General features: G+C 30.8%; 1 protein-coding gene across 1 annotated transcript; it reads left to right on the forward strand.

Annotated features, from left to right (window-relative positions):
* Positions 1 to 5,649: 5,649 nt before the first annotated feature.
* LOC126815135 (zinc finger protein 3-like) lies at positions 5,650 to 15,932 on the forward strand. Its single transcript, XM_056099309.1, has 8 exons — positions 5,650 to 5,669; positions 5,757 to 5,779; positions 8,848 to 8,902; positions 9,582 to 9,703; positions 10,426 to 10,630; positions 11,190 to 11,197; positions 13,203 to 13,374; positions 15,668 to 15,932. Exons 1-8 carry the CDS (start codon positions 5,650 to 5,652, stop codon positions 15,930 to 15,932), a joined length of 870 nt encoding a protein of 289 aa, XP_055955284.1.
* Positions 15,933 to 16,210: the final 278 nt, after the last annotated feature.

Raw genomic sequence — 16,210 nt, forward strand, 5'->3', positions numbered from 1 at the left:
ACGGAACACCGAAAATAAATAGGGTCACTCTCTACTCATGATACCAATGCTTCATAGGAAATCGGAAAGATAGCCACGCAATGTGTGGAAAGAGCTCACGCAGCATCTATGTTTTAACAGCAGATTATCGGAAAGGAAAACTTGAATGTTAATAAATTGAATAAGCATCTAGCATCCTTCAAGAAATCTAATCTTTATCTGTTCACGTTTTTTATATCTCTGTGACAGCAAACTTTATATTTTAAAATTCAATAGGGTCATCCTTGTCGCGGAACACTGAATATCAAAAATCCGTTAAAAACAAGGTTTTCAAAGAATGGGGTGTAACTCTGGGACAGAAGATCGCTAAGCGCTGAATATCAATAGAGTTCACACAAAATTTAACGTTAACAGGGCTTTCTGTGAGAGGGGTGGGTTATATTAAGGAACAGAAGGTCACAGAATGCTGAATATCCATAGGGTCCGCCCTCTCATCGTCCCAAATTTGAAAAAAAGACGGACAAAGAGGGTAACTCTGGAACAGAAGTTTGCGGAATACTGAAAATCGAAAGACTCCAGTGCTTCACAACACATTTGAAAAACAAAATCAGTTAAAAAAAAAACCTGTATAACCTCTATTGCGTTAACAGGGTTTTCGGAAAAAGTGTGTGTGTCGAGTACAAAAATACTCAAAATCTCGGGGAAATTTACACAGTATGTCAAGATCCCGAGAATATTAACTTGAATTCTCAAGATCGTACACAGGATGGGAGAATCTCGAGAATATTTTTAGGGGTTCTCGAGAACATTAATTGGGATCTAGAGAAAGTATCACAGGATCTCGAAGTCTTCACAAAATTTTGCATGACCCATATACGCTTCCGTAACCCATAAATCGATAAACCATTAATCATAAATATGTTAGTTTTCAGTCTCTGTTATTAAATATATCGTTAGGGCTGTAATAATTTTAAAACTTTCTAGAGTAATATATGACCCATATACGCTTCCGTAACCCATAAATCCATAAACCATTAATCATATGTTAGTTTTCAGTCTCTTTCCTTACATATATTGTTAGGGCTGTAACAAAAAAATATATATATGGAATTATCAAACTAGAATATTTAGAGAATTAAACAAATAAAAATAAGTGATGGACACTAATTTGAGCTCCTCCTCTCAAAACCCCCGATGGGTTTACGGTGCCAATTAACATCGTTTATTTCTCAACAAGAATTGGAGTGTAAAATTTGTGTTTCCGTGTTCCACGTGGCATGCCACAGGGCTGGAATCTATTAGCTATGTTTATATTACGATATGAACGGTTCTAATTATAGCTAACTGTCTGCTGACAGCGGTATTGTTCTAATTTACCACAGTACAACTACAGGTGGAACAAAATTTAAATGACGCTTATTATAACGAAATCGCTAAACTATTGTTTTCTTCTTCTACATTTCATATAATTTGCCTGTCACATAAAATTAACCACGAGCAATCGGTGATTTGTGAATCAGTCAAATATATATTATCAAAAATTGACCGCTGTCTTGGTTGGTGTATTACCGCATTTCTAAAGTACTCAACAAAGAAACTCTAAAATAAGGTCAATATGGGAAGTTCTATTTTAATAATAATTTATTTACCAAAATTAGATGAGACACATTAATTTCATTTTTAATATATATATTGAAAAAGCTATCTTTAAGCTCAATTCTCAAAAAAATTAACACAGAAGTTTGATGGAAATTGCAACTTCGATATTGCGGATAAAAAAGTAAAATAACTATATTTTTTTATTATAATTAGTTGGCGTGGTTTAATTATTTAAATCTGTAATCTCAGTTTAGAAGATATAGTATGTAAAGACTGAACATATTATATATTTTGTGATAAACAATAAGGAGTACCCCAATCATAACGTTCCAAGAATTTACTGAATAAATTTCACTTTATGCGGCGTTTATAATTAAACACATGAAAAATAATCACAACATTAACTTGAAAACAAAAAGAGAACCATCGTATAAATGTAGCTCTGTTAAAATTCAATAATTTTCTTCCATAGAACTGTGATTATTTGAATTACTAAATTACGCTTAAATAAAATGGTACTTTTCATACAATAACTGTTCATATAGAACTGTTATGACTATTTTAGTGTGTGCAATAAATAAAACCAAACTTTTAATTTACAAACAAGACATGGCATTTAACAATTTGAAAAAATGTGTTTCTTATTTAACATTTAAAAAAAATTGTATTTGAGAGTTTCAAAAACGATTGGCATCTTTTTAATAATTAAATTACATTACAAAACTTTTTCCGACAAAATCTGAGAATGTGGTACCATTATATAGGCTGTATAATATATAGTGTATATTTATTCTTATCTGATAATAAATATTAAGTATTTCTACATTAATTAAAGCACGTGTATAGAACTCACAACCTACTCTCATTCGTTCAAAAGTTGCAACAAAAATTAATTGAAATTTCGGGGAACGCTGAATACGGGTAGAGGAATTACATTTCAAGCTTTTCTCAATTACTTGACACGCGTGTCTGGTTGATGGACATAAAACACGTCTTGTGTGCTGAATAAAACTTGACGTGAGAAATGATTTGTAGTTTATAAGACCTGTTTGTATTTACAGCCTCAAGGAGAATATCTGTTAGTTACCCCTAGACTCTTTATACCCTCATACTGCCCGAACAATATAACAAGTTTTCATTCAGACTTATAACCACTTCTAAACAATTTTCATGTTGAGCCCGAATCATTTCTTCTGTGATAATGAAATGAAACCATTATAAAAGTATTCTTTTAAAAAGTAAGAATACATTTTAAAATTCAGTGGATTTTTGTAAAATATATATTTTTATTTTATTTATCAATAAAACGTTCAAGAAAATAGGAACAATTCGACCATTTTTCTATTAGAAGTGTGGATGCAATATCTTCAGCACTAATGCTGAATTTGTGTTGCGAGGGTGGGACAATAAATAATGAAAAACTCAATATTTAAACTAGTCAATTTTAGGTTTTATTATTTTTAATTAAAAAAGGGTCGGTGTTTGAATTGTATTTACAGTTTTCTTCTGTGTAAACGTTCTTGGCTTTTCTTGCTCTTTCTCGCCCCTTTTCCTCGCTCCTTAATAATCACTGATAATAAATTTTTATCAAACGAATACAACAGAAAACTAAAAGATAATAATATAACATATCCACTAAAAGTAAAGAGGCAAAATGTTAAAATAAATGTCAAATGCTGAGTACCCATGAAGTACTGATCTTTTTGACTAAACAAGCTGCGTGCATCGGAATACAAGGCTTCATTTTGATGAAAATTATGAAAATCACAAAAATTAAACAGAACGAAACTGTGATCTATTTTTTAATTCTATTGCAAAATCAATCATACATAATTTGTCCAAAAAGGATCCAAATCCATCACCCCTAAAGTAAGTTATCGACATTTGAAATTTATATTGGATTATGCATGAAAAAAATTTCTGCCGATGCTAAGTTTTCACCAACATCCAAAATCAAGAAATTATAATATAATCTACACACGTTTCGTTCTAAGCTGTTTTAAAATATATTAATAAAATAAGTTATTCTGTCTTTTCTATCCATCTTATACAACGATCGTACTCTACAGGGAAACTGTGGTTATATCGAATGTAAAATATCAAGTGTTTATCATTAATTACTATAATTGTCCTCATATTATTTCGCTTTACCGGTGATTAATCCCCAAAAAGGCCTGCAGCAAAAAACTAACCAAAACGAGAGAAGCCCAAGTTTGTTCACTGGTACCCTTTGGCGCCACCAGTCAGTCACGTGTCCTACACCCATCTTGTGCCTCGCGAGAACGCACCACCCTTATTTCGGTTTCAAGAAAGATCTGATTTTTGTTGTGAGTCACCAGCATGTATTTAAGACAAGTTAAAATTGTTTTAATTAAAGAAAACCAAAAAAAGTTTGCCATTTTCTCCATAGAAAGATATTTGTAATTGGGAAAATAAGATGAAACTGATATGGTGGAAGTTTTCTAATGGACAAAATTAGATAGGCCCTAACTTGCAGGAAAAAAAAACCCATCAGACACATGCGAATAATATGAGATTCAAACATTAGACAAGGAATTATTCCCAGCCTTAGAAACCGTTTTATACTAGTTTCTATCAAACATGTTTTTGAAAGCTATATAGAAATAGATAAACAAGTAATTATTTTCTTGTATTAAGGTAACGACTCTTATAATTATATCTTTGTTTTTAAAACAAAATGGGAAAGCATTCTGCATTAACTTTTCTAGAAGACCTGATATCACTTTCCATTTGAGAAGTCAACTGATAGCAAAAATCTTTATAATATACATTGAGAATTAATCCGAATTCCAGTCATTTTCTGACCTTTTCGTGACTATTTTTTGCTAACAATTAATTAATAGTTTTAGATTACATTTCCAATTTCCTATTTTTTTATTTGAATATTAACATTTTAGAATAACAACCTTTCAAATTATTTTGATAAATATGTAATATTAATCAATTTTGTCATAAACTTTGCAGGCTTAACAGTCTAATAAAGTACGATTGTATGACTTCACATATAGCCATCCAAGTTGCCTGGGCCTATACAAAATTAAAGCATACCATTTGCTTTCTAAAATCTAGGCTTATTAAACAAATTCTAACCCAGCGCCCACTTTAAGCTTAATTTACGTTACTATGGCCCTATCAGGGTTATGGTTATGGCTCTATGCTAAAGTTAATGTCCGATTGAATTTTATTATTATTATTATTGTTCGATTTATATAGCGCTTCATTACACGTGAAGTGTTTCTAAGCGCATATCACAAACATATACTTCAAACACACAGAAACAATCAAAATCAGGAGAACATAATTAAACTTTAAATTTATACACAGTGTTTAAGGTCATAAGAAGAATCCTATTGATTTCAACGATTTCCGATAATTACTCCCAGAGTTATGGCCCTTGATTACTTCGAAAAATCTTGTGGGTGTTCTACAGGCCAAAGTTTTTATTCGGTTCACTCTAAATTTATACACAGATTTTAAGGTCTATTAACTTGAACAGCTAAACCCATTATATTAAGTGTTTTGTATACTAAACTTTAGCATGGGGAACAACTAGAAGCCAAACAAATTCTAATGATTTCTGATAATTACATGTACTTAATGAGTTATTATTCTTAATCAAATTTTAGTGTATTGTAAACATTTCATTACCGACAAAAGAAAAAATATGTGACAACCATTGTTGACCTGCCGGGCGACTTAGCTGCTGTGGGCGTATGTTTCGTTGCCCGACAATATATCTTTCCAAGTTTATATTGTAATTTCTAATCAATTTTCGGTGAGATACAATCCAAACTGAACATCGGTCGTTTGCGTCTGCTTAGTCCATTCTATATAAGTTTCTTTTAAAATTATTTTAATAACCACTGCATTGTATTTTGGGTTATGTTTTCTTTTGTTTATTCCAAATGGCGCTCTAAACTATTATATCCCTAAATTGCACGACTGTGTATTAATTTTAAAATGTTCATTTAGGAGATATTTATTGCGCAATAAACATGTCCTGAGATCATTAGGACCCAATTCGAATTCCTGTTTTTAATTTCGAATATTATGGCTTCTTTAAATCTGAAGTTAAATACTCTTAGTTACATATTCTTACGATATAATAAAACACCCCACTCACCTTCTCAGTTAAACCAATAAACATTGGACCAAAGAGCGTATCCCATTATGACACTGGGTCTGTGTAGTCTATTTTTGCTAATTTAAAATAGAGGAAACCTACAAGTCTATTTAGATTTTTTATTAAAATGCACGTAATTAAAATAATCAATTTTATGCATTGAGTTCTAGATTACGACTGAATCTACTGGGTTTACGATTACAACAAAATTTTATTGATGTTGTATTGAAATTCGATAATGTCCTTAAACACCCAAATATCCACTGTGCCCCTTGTCCCTGTGGCCAAAACATCAAAAGTGTGTATGGTTTATGAAATGCAAAATAATCAGTACTAAAGGCATGACACCAGGGCGGGTTAATAATTAGCTTTCAATTCTAAAACAATTTTTCAAATTAAGACAAAAATTGAATGTGTTATCTGGATAGAAAATATTTCGGTAGGGTATGTAAAATAGTACGCGAAGGCTTAAACTGAGTAAAAGTAAATGCATGATGTGACGTCCCGTCTAGGATCACTGCTCGCTGACCTGGTTGTCCGGGTTCGATCCCAATTTTGGCCGACAAGATTGCTAATTGTTTTACGGCAGGACGGAATAACAATGATAAATACTAAACAGTCGGTGACGTTCCTTCCAATATTTCTATACACCCAAAAGAAGATTACATTCATTAAAGGAGCTAAACCTTTACCTCTATATTTTCAATAATATTTAGAATTAAAAACACGGTTTAGAATTCAATATTGGCCCATTTCAATCAATATTGATGTTGTTATCTTGCCGTGAAAGTATGGGGTCCTAATATCCAATATTTAAGAATTAGTGAACATTTCAAAATCAGTACACGAGTAGTTTACTCAATGGTAAATTGTTATGGATAAATAATAATAATAATAATAAAAACGTGTAGAATTCATATTACATTAAAGGGGGATTAGGTAAGATTAGATAAAGAACTGACAGTTATCGCTAAAGTAGTTAAAAATAGATAATGAAAACAGAATATGCTAAAAATTTCAGTCAAATTGCTTCACTCTGAACCGAGATATGAGCTATTCAATTTTAGGCTAGCCTCGATCGTCATTACTTCCATTGGTACGATTATCCATTATTACGTTAAATCAACCATCACAAAACGTATTCAAATGATTATGGTCCTGATAAGTTATGGTGTCTAGTTAATAATTTAGATAATATTTAAGGCCCAAAGAAAGACCTACAGGCAGATTTAGCTCTTGAATAATGCCGTGTATACGCCCTTTAACTAGATTACCACCAGAGTAAACCTTCCTTTTCTCTGTTGGTATATTACTAAAGAGCAGAATATTTTATTTTTTTTTAAAATCAAAGAAAAGGTGCCATTTAACTATAAATTACCACCAGAGCAAACCTCCATTTCCTCTATTGGCTCATTACTAAGAAAAAGTGTCATTTTCTTCTTAATACTATTGCACTGTCTAATTCTAAAACCAAATTATTTGTGTTAATACTATAAATATCACGTTAAAAGGGCCGTGGTCATTTAATATGCTTTTAAAGAGGATTTAAGTCATCAATTCGTGTGGAGTCATCCCCATCATGATTACCGGCTACTAACCTCATCCGGATTAAAACATCCGATAAAATAATATGACACCAGCTCCTTGAAAATAGCAGACGGGAAATCACTGACAAATCTTTCTTATTCCTACAGGATCTCAACAGGATCACATTGTTTACTGTTAAGCACGTGCCACCAAAGAAACATGCACGCGCACCTTGTCCACGCACGTGCATGTGACGTGTTGGTCTTGTCAAGACGTGTAATTGGGTGGGTGTTTAGAAAATAAAGTTGTCATCGAGTAGCACAAGTGAAATGTGACAGGATTCTGCCGTTGTTAGGTATCTTTCATCGAAGATACTGTCGTAAATTTCCCCCGTTAGTTAATAATTTTACGGCTTCCTATCATTTCGCGTCAAATCGACTCGAGTTGTATTTCACAATGATTTCCGGGCTTCTTCTCGAGATTCTCCTAGTTGACCAATCACTGAGCGACATTCGGTGTTTTTCAATCTCATTAACCAATAAGATGTTAATGAAATCTTGAACGATACCAACAAAATTCCTGGCAGGAGATTGGAAGTGGAAAAACATTAGGAATCAGAAGCCGTATGAAAGATGCTGCCCGTTTGCCTTGTGGGCTAATAGAGAAATATATTTGAAAAGAGTCGCTTCTCAATTTACAATCAGTCGTGTAACAATATCATACACCTATTATTTAAGAGTGAAATTGTCGTAACCATGGAAAATCGAAGAAAACACGCAACAGTCACTACCTCCTCACTTCAGCAGGTAAGATGCAACTTTAATTGTGAAGATATTCTCTTAAGCGGTAATTGTATTTGATTAATCTTTGATTTTATTTAAGTAGAAATGTTAATGTATAAGACATTATATATGTATGAGAAAACATATTGGACATATACACAGCTACATGTAATAATACCTTGACCGATCTTGTTTTTTTAAATTTTTATTATTTTTTAAATTTTAGATTTATTTTATTTATTTGAAAGTTGTTTACAATTTTATTTTAATCTAAACTTATTACAGACTAATTTAGTTTAAGGCTTGCTTATTTATTTAAACAAATAGTATCTTTATTTTACGAATAAAACTCTATTTGTAAACAATATAATATAGTCCTTGTCAATTTTTAAAAAAAATATTTTTCAATAACTTGATAATTTTTTCATTTCAAAAATAAAAAGAGTCTGGATTTTTAATTCGTTTAAATTCAAATTAGGATGTAAAATTATATATTATATTGAAACACTGTTTATGGATAGTGATATCACACATATTTATTTGTGTTTTATATGTTTGATAATTGACTTGTGAAATTTGTTGAAACTTTGCTATAAACTATAGTAATCGTTTTAATTGACGGTGTTTGCAATTGCTAAATGTCGTTCAAAGACTAAAAATTCTATATTATTTTGTAATACTGTAGGTATCTAATGGACACGTCCGTCAATGGAGGTTATGATTTGTGGAAAAGTGAAACTTCAAGTAGGCCATCATCGGTTGATTTACAACCATCTTCATCACTGCCACAATTAGCCAACTTTCCATCATCTTTAGAATTTGAAACTGTTCCCAGTGTATTTTCTTTTAATACTTGTCCTACTAATTACAGGTAAACGTATACAATTATGTTATTTATTCGATAAAGTTTACCATAAACATTATATTCTTATAATTGCTATGTCCTGAAAACTAATCGTAGAAAGAGACATTTTTCGCGCTCTTGTATTTTAACGAACTTGTATCTTTCTCTTCTAACGGAAGTGAAACATGGATTGTTCGAAAATATTTAGTGAAATAAAATGGAGTTTAACGCCCTTCTTTTAAGCACAAACTTTGTTAATGAAGACGAAAAAACATTCAGTAAATGTGACAATCTAGATAGGCTGCACACACATTATCAAATTAAAATTGAATTCATAAATACCACAGAACAATATTGACTTGATTGTTTCTTCATTCGTCCAAATAAACTACATAGATGCAAGTAAAACGCCTTAAAATTATTATGTGAAATATAATTTATTTTTAAAAAGAAGTTTTCTTCACGATGTTATTGGGTTTCCTTTGTTTCTGTATGTATTTTTTATATATATATTTTATACCCATGTATATATTATGTGCATGCGCATTTGTAAATAATATGAGCTACTCATAGTTTAATTTTTAAAAATAGATTTTCTTCACGATGTTATTTGCTTTCCTTTGCTTCTTTATGTAATTTTTTATACCAGTAATCTGTATATATGAACTTTTAATAAAACAGAGTGATTTCCTTTATTCTGTTGCAGAGATTTACCAGTTTTTAAAGAAAAGGGACCACATGATATAGCCGACGCTCTCCTATCGTTAAAACATCCTATTGTACATCCACAGTTCGGTGGGCCGCTATCACCCATATCTCCATCATCCGGTATGCCGTACTTTGCATCCCCGCATCAAGGTTTTAATTCTGGTATGGCACCATCGTGTACCCAGGGTCTACCTTACCCTGTATCCCACAACCCATCTGTATTACATAATACATACAGTACAGTACCACCACAATATTCTCAACAATATGAAACAGGTAGGACATTTTATTTACCACTCATATCCTATAAGTTGATATTCATTAAAAACATACGAGTTCTTCATAAAAATTGGTAAATTTTTTTGCGAAATAATTGCCAGACAAATGACACAAATGGGATTTCTTTTACAAGTAGTCCATGGGATCTATTAGTTTCGTTATTTCCAAGTAAAAGACGCGTCTAAGCAGTTTTTCTCATAAAAATATCTTTCGCTAAATCAAATTTACCAGTGGTACCTCTGAGTATTGTATTAGTTTTACAGACACCACAAAGAAAAATAAAATACCAGTATTACTTATTTATATAAATTACTTATTGGTATAAGCCCAATACTACTTTTTAAAAAAAAAAAAATCAATAACTTATACAGACATAGTATGCTTGTTACTTTTCTTGTACAATGTATAATCATAGAATCTATTTTGTTCACTTTTATCCTTTTTTAATTGAAATTGACCCTAAATCATATCAATTTTTACTGTCGGATGATGAATTTATCGAGTATCTGCTTTATGGTAATGTTAGCAAAATATTATTCTAATCGAACAATATAATATTTCAGGTCAGTTGTCACCAACTCAACCACCAACACCTAATGTTCACTTCCCCTCTATGAGTGTAAATGTATCAATGAGTATGAATGTGGGGGTACCTCATGGTCTTGGTAATGGACAATATAACAATTTACCCCAGCAGTGGGGAAACCAGCCCCAGTCACCTACCCTAACACAGTATCATAATGGACATACACCGGGCTTACAGCCTCAGTACCCAGGATGTGGTCCACAGCACCACCCATTCCAGAGTTCATACAGCTTCACACCTGAATTGAGGAGCCATGTTCCTGAAAGTCGTGGATTTTATTACAAGTCTGAGGGATTAAAAGATGTGGCGAGATTCTGTGCTACCGGCCATTTCAAGAAATCTAAATTTCTATCAGAGCGACCGCCTCCTTCTGCTTCTTTCAATGAAGGTAAGAAAATATATAATCAATAAATGGCTTAATATCTTAAAAGGGACGCTTGTTAAAAATATTGAAATTATCATCTAAACGGTATAAATATAAGTTGTAGCATTTGGAAACATTGTAAACATTATAACATTTATTAAAAATATATCGTTTATATTATAGAAAATGGTTATAATAATGGAAATATAATCAAACTATTGACAATAATATTATTTAAATTTCATTTTATATATCTGAAGACAATAATATATCTTCATTTTATTTCCAAATTCATGCTTTATGTTAGGGGAATTTTAGCTCAATTTTACAGTGTATAAATGCACTGTACACTGTTAGAAATTTTTGTAAAATTACAGTAGTACAAGTAGTTTTTGTACCTTAATTATCGGTATGTTCACCACAATGTAGTAGTTTTACCAAGTCTGGCGTATTTTAACGGAGTTTCGTGTACGTTTATAGAGTTTCGTGTCTTTTTTTACAATAGACGGTGATGAAATCAAAGACACATTCAAAATCAGTAAAAATACATTCTTACATATGTAATATTTCCAAACTGAACTCAAAATAAACAAGCTTGCATGTAATTTTACAGATCTTACGTTTATTCACATTATTTTGTAAATTTACTTTTAGGTTAGAAATATAAATGAAATTACAGCAGTTCTCACTATAATAGTTAAAAACTAGATAATGTAATGGGAATATGCTGAAAATTTCTGTTAAATTGATCCCCTCGGAACCGAGATATTAGAGACTAAATGTTAGGCCTAGCCTCGATCAACATTACTTATTAAGTCAGTACGATAAAAAAAAAACATAGTCTTGATTATCTATTTTTGAATTTAATCATTAATGAGCGTTGAGCCCCAGATCGGACTCAAATCCAGTGAAAATCCAACACATAAGATGGCATCCATGAGTTGATTATGATCTTTTCATGTTAATAAATGTCTAATTCATAGTTTATAGAACATATCAGGCCTAAAGAAAGACCTGCAATAGGCAGATTTAGCTCTTGCATAATGTATGTTTAACTTATTGGTAGTTATCGTATTCGGTAGATTTATTGTCTCTTAGCATGCAATTTTACAGATTTTACGTTTACTCACATTATTTTGTAAACTTTCAGGTTAGAAATATAAGTAAATTTACAGCAATTAAATTTTTACCAAAAATGTTCTAAATGTTTACCAAAATGATGTATATTTACCAAGTTTCATTCTTTTTTACAATAAACTTTGATGAAACCAAAGGCACATTAAACCCCGGTAAAAATACATGCGTAATATTTCAATATTGAAATGAAAATAGCAAAGCCAGTAGGTAATTTTACAGATTTACGTTTATTCACATTATTTTGTAAATTTACTTATTGGTAAATTTACTGTCTCTTATGTTAATTTACTGTCTCTTATTTTATTTTAGTATTCCATAGCAACGAACCATTCCTAATAATTATTTTCTTATAGTATTCATTCTAATTTATTAACCATAATATGGACAATCACATTTTGTGAAATTTGGTATATTGCATGTTATATATATTTAATTTTCTTTATTTATACGATCTAAAACGTGTATTATTATTTATCGTGCGTTGATCAGATTGTAAGTATGTTCATTAACGTATAAAAAAAATGTTTTGCTTTCTTGTCATAGATTGTATTATCTCGTAACCAAGGTCAATTGAAGACGGTTAATTAAACCGATTGGTCAGTGTTAGCTTGACTGTCTCTAGAGCAGAGTTACCATGCCTGCAGTAGACAGTACCACAAGCTTACATCTAAAATCCTGGAACGGAAGTTAAAATCATTGTGGTTTTTTTAACATTTGTCTGTAATTTTTCATTTACTGCTTTTAGGTAAATTTACATTGGGAAGTCTAAAAACAAACTTACTGTAACCGTTCATTTACTGTGTTGCGGTGAATTTACAGTCCAAAGTTAAAAAACAAACTCATGTTATTTTCCATTTACTGTTTTAAGGTAAATTTAGTCACAAAGTCAAATTACAGAAACTCTGTAATATTACAGCTGAATGTTTATTTACAGTAAATTTACTGGCAACTTTTGCTGCCAGTAATTTTCATGTAAATTTACCAGATTTTTTCTAACAGTGTAAGGGATTATTTAGTTGTGTTAATGTTTTGATCACAAATTCAGTATATATTTTTCTATATAAAATCATACCCATATATAGTATAAAATTATACCCATGTTTTTAATATGACCCAATAAGTCAATATTAGTTGATTATATATGAAGAAACACAATGAGTAAATTATCTAAAATAATCCAAATTTAGAAATAAAACATAATCCGAGTTGAGCTCAATAATTATTACTGTTTATTTTTTTCTCTTTGTATTTAGCTTGCTCAATGAAAACAAATTTCTGTCGAATCTGCGGTAAGACTTATGCTCGACCAAGTACATTGAAGACCCATCTCAGAACACATTCGGGCGAGAAACCATACAAATGTCATATTTGTAATAAGTCGTTTTCTCAGGCTGCTAATCTTACAGCTCATACTCGGACACACAGGTACGTTCTGTCATTTCTCTTCTTAGTTTTAGTGCAATGTTGTTATACAGGAATAGGAAGGAGGGACTTGTATTTCGTTTAATACACAGCGCCAAGAAACGGATTAGACCAAAATATGTCGTCGGTTAATGTCTTCAGAATAATTTTTACGGCTACAAAAAGTAACAAAATTATATTAGTCGAGGAACTTCAGAAAATAATTTAAGAGAATTTAGATGGTAGTCACATATTGTTTTGTTCTGGTTAATATGCCTTCTTTCACGGTTATGTCAATTTTACACATGTTTAAAACAAACAAGATATTTAACTATCTACAAACGTAAGTTTTTCATTGCCGTAGTAAGTATAATACGTAAATTATTCTGATCTTAATATCATGGAATATAGTATTTTAACCTTGGATGTGAGTTTTTAGAAAGTTGATAAAGTCTAATATACAAGGATTAAAAAATAAGTAAACGTTCTTGAAAATATAAGGTAATATCGGAATGGATATAATAAAATACAACGTTTCGGGAATATAAAAATACAAAATATCGTGTCTTATATTACATGTTATTCTTGATATAAATCTTTTATAAATAAACGGGAATTCTTGAGCTATTTTTTTGTCAAAAATGTATTGAAATTAACATCTTACAGTTTCGCCAATTAAATTCAAATTATTACCTGTCAAATTTTCACAAAATTATACAGCGTTTTTATTCTAAAAAGACTTAGATCTACATTTTTGAAGACATGTGTGCAAATATTCTGAGATTTCCTTTTATACCTACGATTAACGCATCAGAAAGAAAAATAACAAAAGATATAGAAAATTAAATTTGAAATTTTTATTATAATATAATCTGAATTATTTTCAGTAGTTAGTTGCATAGTATATTGACCAGATTTATAATTATGTCTACATGTTACGTCTGCGGTAATAAAACTTGTTTCTTTTTCCCCTTGATTTTTAAAAAAAATTTAGCTTTGATGTTCTTTTGCTTAATTTTACCAATATTATAAAGGAAATCACAAAAAATATTTAATTATTATATTATTTAGAAAATGATTAACTGGCAGTAATTGTGGGAAAAACAACCTAACCCCAAATTGATCTTCCGTGTTACCGTAAAAATTCTTAAATGTTACTAAGGAATGGCAGATTTTGTGGGATTAAAAAAGAAAATCTCATAAGTTATTAATGTTTCTTAAAGATCAATATGTATATTTTTTTACAAATAGTATGGTCTTGTCCTCATGTTAGTCCTCCATTTACGGTTTCCTGTGGACGCTCTATATATTTAAAGCTATTTCAATGTTACCACATGTACACTATATATTTTATATTTCTCAACACGACAACTATGTATTTTATATTTCTAAACACGACAACTATGTACAATATATTTCTAAACACGACAACTTTGTGCTTTATATTTCTAAACACTACGACTATGTATTTTATATTTCTCAACACGACAACTATGTATTTTATATCTCTAAACACAACTATGTACTTTATATTTCTAAACACGACAACTATGTAGATAATATTTCTTCACATGACAACTGTGTTTTTTTATATTTCTACATGACAATGTATTTTTTTATTTCCACACATGTCAACAAACATATTTTATATTTCTACACACGGCAATTATTTTTATATTTCTATATATCTTATATTTCTATACATTTTATAGTTCCCTGACAACTATGTATTTTATATTTCTCTACATGTTAACAAACCTAATTTATATTTCTCTACATGGCAACTTTGTAGTTTATATTTCTCCACACGAAAACTATGTATTTTATTTCTCCACATGGCAAGAATGTATTTTATATTTCTACACATGTCAACAAAACATATTTTATATTTCTTCACGTGTTAAGGGTGTATTTTGTATTACTACATGTCTGATCAATGTATTTTATATTTCTCCTCATTTGTCATCAAAAAGTATTCTACATTTCCCTGGATTCCAATTATGCACTATCGTATTCCCAAATAATGTTTCAAATTATGTGGAATATATTTGATCATACAAGGAAGAATGATAAAATACATGGTAGAATCCTAATATTAAATTAAATACATGGTTAGCATTCGTTGACATAATTATTAAATTATGCAAATCGTTGACATACTGCAGCTAATATCTTGAAATGTTTGTATATCAGACGAAAAATTAAAAACAACCCCTAAAAACGTAGTTACGCGAATGTATAAGAATTTAATAACTACGTAAGTATTAACCCTATAGGATGTTTTTTTTTCTTAAATTCTAATCTATTTTTTTTACAGCGGAGAGAAACCATTCCGGTGTCCAGTGTGCGAGAGAAGATTTTCACAGAGTTCATCAGTTACCACTCACATGAGGACCCACTCGGGTGAGCGACCTTATAGATGTCGTTTGTGTAAGAAAGCTTTCTCTGATAGTTCTACTTTAACCAAACACCTTAGAATTCATAGTGGTGAAAAACCATATCAGTGTAAGCTATGTCTTCTTCGGTTTTCGCAATCTGGGAATCTTAACAGACATATGAGAGTACACGCTAATAATAACTAACTCAAGAACTGCCAGACATGGTGAAGTAATGGACTAATAGTGTGTATATTAATTTGGTTTTGTTTGAACATTTGAATTAAATTTGACCAATCGTGTATGCGTTTCAGCGCCATTTGTAACAAGGGACTCGAAGAACATATTCCACAAGTCATATCAAACGGTGACGCCATATTCTTATTTGGAAAGAATGCGCAATAAATTCTATCGGTGTAGACTGAAATAACCAGACGCTAGAGAATTGTCATTCGATTCAGACTTCTGGCGTATTTCACCGAACA

The sequence above is a fragment of the Patella vulgata genome, chromosome 3 (assembly GCF_932274485.2).
Source record: "Patella vulgata chromosome 3, xgPatVulg1.2, whole genome shotgun sequence".
NCBI classification, from domain to species: Eukaryota; Metazoa; Mollusca; class Gastropoda; family Patellidae; genus Patella; species Patella vulgata.